At 42.4% G+C, this 9203-nt stretch overlaps 1 protein-coding gene across 1 annotated transcript; it reads left to right on the forward strand.

Annotated features, from left to right (window-relative positions):
* The first annotated feature begins 214 nt into the window (after nucleotides 1-214).
* Nucleotides 215-8921, forward strand: dipk1b (divergent protein kinase domain 1B). Its single transcript, XM_030769545.1, has 5 exons — nucleotides 215-346; nucleotides 1620-1754; nucleotides 5926-6033; nucleotides 6232-6408; nucleotides 7957-8921. Exons 1-5 carry the CDS (start codon nucleotides 281-283, stop codon nucleotides 8767-8769), a joined length of 1299 nt encoding a protein of 432 aa, XP_030625405.1. The 5' UTR covers nucleotides 215-280; the 3' UTR covers nucleotides 8770-8921.
* Nucleotides 8922-9203: the final 282 nt, after the last annotated feature.

Raw genomic sequence — 9203 nt, forward strand, 5'->3', positions numbered from 1 at the left:
CCCTGTTTGGTTAGAAAAGGGTTGTTTTCTCCCACAGCCAGCGAAGACCAAGCATTGGCAAAGGGATTTAAAATAACAGATTTTAGCACAAGTGTTGATGTATATCGAGGCTGGTTGTACTTGCTCGGGCGCGTTCGGGTTATACGTGCTACTGGAATGGGGTGATACAGAACTGGGCTTCTTCTAATGAACTCGTTGGGGAAAAGGAGAAAAACTGTTTTAGTGATATATATATTCTTCCGTCTCTCCTGCCATCCTGTGTTTACTGGACGCACGAAAGATGCCCCGGAGCTTTAGGAGACTGGTGCACTTGGTACTGTTTTGTCCATTATCCAAAGGGCTGCAGGTGAGGTTTACTGTCAGATGATTACCACTTTATAGTAACAGCGGTCAGAAGCTTTCGTAGTGAGCTATTTCAAAGAGAGCAGGAGAGTGTGCGTAAGGTCAAATCTTCTTTTTTCGCCACTCTGACAGATAACTAAGCGTTTGCAGCGTTACTACATCCTTATCCACATTTTTCTGTTTGCGGAAGCATTCCAGCTCCTAGAGTGTGGGATATGAAGTACAGTGTAGGGCAACCCCATAAAATAAAATAGATCGTTAACTCCTTGAACTTGCCGTTTCACTTGACCTAATTTTCTTCAGGAATAAAGACTTCACCACAATATGCAGCTCTTCTGCAGTTCTCACATGACTAGAAGCTCGAATGTTCCTGAGTTTCAATGGCATCACCAGTAGTGTATTATTTTACATTGACAGGATGCATCTATGATATATCTAATACAGACGTTTAAAATCAGGGGAGAGAGAGGGAGAGAGAGACGGAGAGGGAGAGGGAGAGAGTTTCAGCTTGGCAGCAATCCTCTCTTGTTTTTGCCAAGTGTATCGCGTAGGGACGCGTTAGCAATGTCCCGTTTTGGGGGACATGAACCAATAACCCGGGTGTAACGGTAAGTGAAGAGGACTACAGATTGCGAATTCTGTTTTAACTTTCTCACTCCGACCAACAGAAATCCATTAGAGTTTACAAAAGTCTATAATGTAGAAAAGAGAGGAACGCGTTTAATGTGTACATTGAAATGAAGGCTCCCCTGAAGATGCTTCGACAACAGTCTGACCTTTAAAATGTCGCATCATTCAGTGTTACAGTCTCAAAGTGAGAGATTTGGACAGCTGCCTTGCCAGCTTGTCAGCTTGTCGTAAGCATCACAGAAACAGTGAATCTATGAGTTGCTATAATAATATTTAATGTGGAGTGTATACACATCATATCTCATTTTGATGGTGAGAGAAAAAGTTTTCATCTATGCCTTTTACTCCACACTCAAATAAAGGAATTTACTAAAGGCAGTGCCAGCTCCAGGCTTCACATATATTGCAATAAAACATGGAGAAATGAGGTAAAACTAACAGTGTTGTCCTGAGCTCCAGATAGACGGTGACTGTGGAAAAGAAGAGGAAGGAGACCACTGTTGTTACGAAATGCTGCCAGTCAGCTTGTTTAATAGAGTTTCACCTTTTCATGTGTATAGGTGTACACATGCATGTTTGTAATGTTGGTTTATGCAATCAGTGCACTTTTTACTATTTTTTATTTGTGTATTTGGCTTTTCTCTCAGTCGCGGGTGCCTGCCGTGAAGGTGAAGTACCTGTTCCTGGCCTGGTTGGGGATCCTGGTGGCCAGTTGGGTGATATATGTGCGCTACTCTTCTTACTCTGAGCTGTGTAGGGGACACATCTGCCACATGGTCATCGTAAGTCCAATGCATCTCCTTGCATGCACGTTTTACAACACTGTTAGTGATGTAAAATTGAAAGACGATCATACAACGTAGATTAAAGAAAAACTCACACACACACATACACACACACAGTAGCATTTCACTGTCTTTGTAGAGAGAGAGGAATTTATTGAATGTCATGCAGTCAAAGTGACATATGTCTATCACTGATAAATGAACAAACAGCAGTCTGTCCTGGACCTCATATCTACCCTCAGCCTCCTTTGTCCCTTCATTGCCTCAAGATTTCTTCTTTATTTATAGTCTAAGGGAGTTCTTCTATTGCTATCATGGCCTGAGGCAGGCTCTCTGGAGGTCTCAGGCCAATTACTCTGTAAAGACGCTCTGTGACTATGTCAACTGAAAGAATGGCACATAAAACTGCTCTGGAGCTGATCTGAATGACGATGGGGCATTTGGACATCAGTGGCTAACCAATGAATTAAAAGGCGTTTGCTAAAATTTAAGGACAAAGTGTTGCCCTCCTTCTTCTTTCAGACAACAGACAGACAGAAACACCGATAGATAGATGGGTAGAGAGAGAGAGAGAGAGAGAGAGAGACTGCTTTACCCTGGATCACTCACGGTCATGTTGCGGTCAGCTATCTGGTTTCTTAGGATTAGTAACATCAACCCATAGAGAGATGTGAAAGTGTGCATAGAAAAAGAGAGTGAAAGATCAAATGAAGAGGGAAAGAATAGTCATTCATTCTTTTCCTGAACAGTGCTGACATAAGCCATTGTTTATCTACCTCCATTTTACTCTCTTATGCTTTACCCCATGTTAGCACATATGGTTTTTCAATCTCAAGTGTAAATTTGTTCAGCTGAAGAAAGCTGAGCAATCTCAATATAACTGCACTTACCAACTGTTGCTGGTAACTCTCAGGGGTATAACTAGCTGGCGCAGGGTCCATTTCCCTCCCATTCCTTGCCCCACTCATGGATAGTTACATAGAGTAAGTTCCTGTAGTTTGTGGTAGGCACTGTTGCATGAATAGTTGTCTCATAACAATGCTACAAGTACAAGATACAGAGGCTAGTTTCACATGTGTCAGAGGAGGTGTATGCCTGTGTATGTTGCGTGTTGTGTGTGTATGTGTATCTGTGGTGGGAGGGGGTAAAAGGGATCATGATAATACGAGGCATTTAATATTGGACAGACAATAAGGACCACGCGAAAAACAAACAAAAAAAACAACCATAGAAAATTCAGTTAAGTGATTCGCTAGAACAAAAATATGTAGCTAAACTCAAAATACCAAGTTTTAATTGAGTGTGTTAATTTAGAGAGCTTTGAAAATACTGAGTTCCACAACTTCATTGTTTTTTTTCTTTGTTTAATCAGGATTAATCTTAATTTATAAGCATAATCAGTTTACTCCTTATTTTTTTCCTTTCTTTAGAATACCCAATATTACCCATGATCTCTCTTATGTCAACCCCTCACAAATGACTAGATTAAGCAGATGAAAGATCAGAGCTTGAACAAAAATCTGCCTTTAGTGGGCATATAGGCATGTGAAATACTGCAGCCTACCTGAGAATGTCCTCCCTGTTCAGGATCAGCAGGAAGTCTTAAAGGTAGTGAATGATAAAGCCTCTTAAAACTTAATAAGGAATCAATATCCTGACTCCTTGTTCAGGACAGTTAATATCCCAGGAGGCTTTAGAGGAGACCGAAGAAAAAGGTCTCCTCCTCTCTGTCCAAACAGATGGCTGGGAGGGAAAGAGTTTTTATTATGATGATGATTATTATTATTATTATTACTATTGTTATTATTATCGTTATTATTGTTATTATTATAATTATTATAATTATTTAACTGATGGCAGTTGTGTTACCAGTAGTAGTGCTAGACAGACAAGTTAGAAAGAAAAGATCAGTAAGTCTTTTTTTTTTAAGTAAGGGATTTTTTGGGGGAGTTAGGTAACTTTCATGGCTTTGTAAAACCACTAACTTTTACATTGTCTTTTATTGCGTAAATCAGACTGTTTGATTAAATGTAAATAAGTCTCATTTTGCCAGTAGTTTGAGGAATTTTCCATAGGTTCATAGGTGATTAGTGAGTATTACTGCAGTGTTGCTATGCGATTTGAATAACACACACACACACACACACACACACACACAGACGTAGTGACACTCCCAGCAAGAGCCATCTGAATATATCCTTCCTCTCCTCTCTGTTTTGTGTAAGTGGGCTAATTATAAGCTGAAAGAGGAAACCTGTCAAATATAATTGGGTCTTCAAAGTGTGTGTGTGTGTGTGTGTGTATGTGAGAGAGAGAGAGAGAGAGAGAGAGAGAGAGGGGAAAGGAAGAAAGAGAGACAGAGTTTTTGTGATGATGTTCATTTATGCTGTTCCAAACAGCTGAAAAGGAAGAAAGAACCTTGAGAATAATTCAGATGGGAAAAGTCAAAACTTGTGATAACCTGAATTAGAGTGACCTGATGATGTTGTCCTGACTTTTCTTTCTTTGCCTTTCTTTCTCAGAAAATGTCCCAATAATTTAGAATATATAGTTATTCATAAGTATAGGCTTCTCTCTGGCCTCTCTTAGAACAAAATGAGAATTTATCCATAGATATATAGTGCAAGCATAGTAAGAACTAGAGGTCACGAGCTACCTACATGAAATCCCTTCACGTTTTCATGGTTCAGTCATTTTAAACAGCAGTTTTCAATGACACATGTGCGTATGTAATGGGTGATTTTGATAGTGATAGTCACGTCACTAACGTGATTAGTTGAAATAAAACTAAGTTTTGAAAAGATGCGTAAGATAACAAGATACCATAATCCCATTATCGCTTTCATTAATAAGGTATCTTAATTGGCGATGAAAGTTTGTCTGCTCCACAAGGGGGTATGGTATGCCTCTAGTGGCAGATTTCCAGTACTACCAGTATTCCTATTGTCTCCCATTATATTTTGATGTCATGTTATATTGATTTTTTTTTTTATTGACGGAGACTTTGCCCGCCACATCTGTAAACTTTATGACATAATTGCTTACACATAAGGCACAAACCTACCAAATTTGGTGAAGATAGCGGTTACCATTTTGGAGTTATAGTCGTGGGAACTATATGAATTTACGATTTTATGGCACAGGTGAACTTGTGATCCAGATAACTCCCAAATTATAGCAGATATCAATAAGCCCCGTGCAATTTGATTAATAGACCCCTAGGGCTACGCCCAGGACCAAGTTTGACATTCCACAGACCTACGGCCTAGGACGCTTATCGCTTTGAAAAGTATGTACAAAAATGAGGTTTTTTTGTAAATATCTCAGTGGCCAATGCATGCTGGGAAGCATAAATATTGTGGAACAATGGGATAAAATGAAACAGGTAACAGTAAGAATATTCCGTCTGCATTTGGAATCAATAAAGTCCTCTGCCTTCAGTTCTCATTACTACATACTTTAAGGATCTTAAAATGTTCTCCTGTTCAGTCAGTACGTGTTCATTTTGAGCTTTCTGGCTGAGGCTTGAAACATCTGGATACACACAGCAAGAAGCTTGAATCTTCATGCTCAAACATCCTCTCCTACTGTGTCTGTGTATGGTGGTGAGAGAGGGCAGGAGTGACGAGAGTGAGAGAGAGTGAGAGAGATGGAACTATAAGGAAAGGAAGAGGGGCATTTCCCAGTGGGGGAAGACAAGGGAGGGGCAAGGACAAAAGAGTATAAGAAGAAAAAGAGAGAGTGAGAGTGATGGTATTGTAGAGAATGCCCCTGGGCTGATGTGCGCTAAAACACACACACACACAGTCAGATGATATGATGACACAAGTGAGGCAACCCGTAATTGGTCAGCTTCAGTGTCTCAGTGGCCAGAAACAGCTTGTTTCCATGGAAACGGATACATAAAAAGCTGCAGAGGTCACAGAGATTTCAGAAGTGCTCCTTCTTCTCTTTTAGGTGAGAGCTCAGGTAGCAGGACAGAACATGGCCCACAAACTCATTCTATTTCTCTCTCTCTCTCTCTCTCTAATATTGACTGCTTATCAGGACAGATAGTGGGTTTGAAGAGGAAGTGTTTATGAACAATTGAAACCCTCCTAACCACATTCTCTGACTCTTTCACACACGCTGTCTTTTTCTAACGAAGCTATAATTGTGTGTGTTGCAGTGTGATCACTACAAGAGGGGGATTATTTCAGGCTCAGTGTGTAAGTCCCTGTGTGAGGAGAGAACTCTTACCCTTCAACGCTGCCTGTCCACCTCTCCAACACAACAGGTACACACAAATGCACAAACACATGCTCACACACCACGATGCAGGCCATGACTTAGGCACGTATACCCAGAACAGGTGTCTGTCTGCCTCCAAGAGTAATTAATGTTTCTCCGCGATAATGAGCGTAGACTGGGCTGTTCAAGATAAAGTACTGTATGTGTCCATGGTGATGATGTGTGTGTGTCTCCATGGTAACAGGTGTACAATGGGTTGTGGAAGGAGAAGGCGGTTGTGGTTAAATGTGGCATAGAGGAGTTGCCTAGGGCTGATGGAAACCCAGACAGCGTCCTGAGACAAGAAATGAGCCTGTTTGATAAACCCACACGAGGAACGTCCATGGACGAATTCAGAGAGATGCTGCACTCCTTCCTCAAGGTAATCCCATCATTTTGCTCCTCTCTCTGATAACGGATCATCCAGCTTTCTCAGCGTATTGGCTGAATGTGACTGGAAGGGTCTATGTGAAAGATTTCAATCCTCTCAGAGGATACGGCTGTTAAAACAGTAACTCCAGAAAGGGGGGGTTGAGGGGAGGGGAGAATGAGAATGAGAGGCAGTCAAAGGAAAAGGGGGAAGGAAGAGAAAGTGGGACGAGGGAGAGTGGAGAGAAACAGAGAGAGAGAGCGAGAGAAAGAAAGAGAGAGAGAGAGAGAGAGAGAGAGAAAGAGAGAGAGAGAGAGAGCGAGAGAAAGAGAGAGAGAGAGAGAGAGAGAGAGAGAAAGAGAGAGAGAGAGAGGGGAAAAGAATAGGGTGAAGGAATAGGAAAAAAAAGAGGTAGAAAGTGAGGGGAGGGCGAGGTAAGAAAATGGGGACAGAGAGAGGGTAGTTAGAGGGCTGTACTGAGAAAGAGCGAGAGAAAGAGAAGTAGAGGAGATGGGGGGGGTTTGTGCCAAAAATAACCTGACAGTTGGGCCTAACAGCATGTCAGTACGAAGCTTCACACACGTTCTCGGTAGAGTGAGGACATAGACGCAGAACAAAGCCCATTGAAATTTAACATTAACTCACACTTCAATCCACAAACAGCGTTATGCTTCCTTCCAGCTACACGCAAAACATATTTTGCAAATGTTGGTTTTCAATTGCAGTTCAGTTGCAGACTCTTGATTACTTAAATAGTAGGCCTTAAAAAAAACATTTGTACACAATACACATTTAACACTCTTACAGTTAATGTAACATGGCTAATATATTCTGCAGATAGCTTTATGTCCTTTCTTAAGTCCAGTAGTCAAAGATGCTGCTTGATTGTAGCTCCCCTGAGAATGAGAGAGAAAAGTATCAACATGATCACGCATTTTTCAGAAAATGCAGTGCTGGTAATAAATATGTCTTTGTCTTCTCACCCATTTGGCGGTTCACGTATTAAAAATCACTTATTCAGAAATTCAGTGATGTGACAACAGCATTAATAGCACAGCACATTAATGCAATTTTGTAAAAAAAAAAAAAAAAAAAAAAAGGAAGAAAAGAGTGTATTTAGGTTGTGACAGAAATGGATGTTTTTTTTGTGAAAAATACAAAAACTGAAAAATTCAGGAGTTTAGTTAAACAGTCTGAGGCACTGACAAATGGCAAGATAAAGGCCATAGCTAAGCTCAAAGGGGGAGGTTCCTGTTTAACACCAGGTAATGTGTCGCTAACATTGCGCTAATCATCAGGAAGGGTTTCTCTGACTCCATCTGTAACCTCTTCTCTCGGTTCAGTTCGGTTCAGATTGTGCAGCCATCCAGCATGGACAAAGCAGCCTTTGCAGAAAGTGATCTGTAGTGACATTCAAGGAGTGTATACTGAGAAAGAAACAGAAACCTACATTATATGATGATGCAGCACTTTTTTTTCTGTCTCTGTCTCTCTTTACCTTCGACTGACTGTGTGTCTCTGTAACTTGACCCATCACTCCCTCTCCCTCTCTCCCCCTAGGCTAACCTTGGGGAGCAGTCATCTCTTAGTGCCCTTGTCAATCGTGTGATAACTCTTGCTGATGTCAACCGGGATGGTAAAGTTTCTCTGTCTGAGGCCAAGTCTGTCTGGGCACTGCTGCGAATTAACGAGTTCCTCCTCATGATGGCACTTCAGGAGAAAGAGCATGCGCCACGCTTGCTTGGCTTTTGCGGAGACCTGTACGTCACGGAAAGCGTGGCTCACAGCGCCCTCTACAGCTTGGAGTTCCCAGCGTGGCTTCAGCCTCTGGTCCCAGAGGCATTTGGAACAGTTCTAAACCGTTGGCTGGCCCCAGCTTGGCCCCGCAGGGCCCGAATCACCATAGGACTGCTGGAATTCGTGGAGGAGGTTTTCCATGGGGCGTATGGAAGTTTCTACATGTGTGACGCCAGCCCGCAACGCGTGGGCTACAACGCTAATTACGACTGCAAAATGGCAGACCTGCGGAGCGTGGCTTCAGAGGCTTCGGTCCGGGCGTTCCTGAGAGGACGAGCGTGTGAGACAAACGCAGACTGCACATTCGGACGTGACTGCACAGCGACGTGTGACCGGCTGGCCCGGCAATGCAACACAGAAGTGGTACAGCCCAACCTGGCAAAAGTCTGTGGAATCCTTCAGGAATTCCTTTTGTTCGGAGCACCGTCGGACCTCCGGGAGGATCTGGAGAAACAACTGCGGACATGTGTGACGCTGAGTGGGCTAGCAAGTCAGATGGAGGTTCACCACTCCCTCATTCTCAACAACCTCAAAACACTGCTATGGAAAAAGATCTCTAATACCAAGTACTCCTGAGAGAGAAGGGTGGGAAAGGTTGTTGTTTCCAGGTTAAAGGCTTGCGTGAGACACACAGAACTTCTTTGCTCTCCTCCCACTACTGACTGGGTATACCTGCTGGAGTGACACGTCCCTCTCGTCTCAACCAATGAGATTCTCAGCATGCCTGATTTGCTGAGAATGCAGGGATACAGTGTGAGGGTTCCCTCCACTTTGTTATGGAACCTTTTTGGGGTAGTATTACAGAAAAAAAAATAATTTGAAACCTTTGTTTTGCAAAATGAATTGTGGGTAAAAACCCACTGAGAGAAGCTGGGAGACTGTGAGGGTCCTGTTCCAAATGGCACCCAACATGCTACACCCTAAATGCTGAGAAGTGCACTTCTCTTCAATTACTACGGCACCTAAACTCACTGACCTTGTCTATGAAACACAAATGTCAGTTGTGAATT

This window comes from Chanos chanos, chromosome 3 (assembly GCF_902362185.1).
Source record: "Chanos chanos chromosome 3, fChaCha1.1, whole genome shotgun sequence".
In the NCBI taxonomy this organism is placed as follows: Eukaryota; Metazoa; Chordata; class Actinopteri; order Gonorynchiformes; family Chanidae; genus Chanos; species Chanos chanos.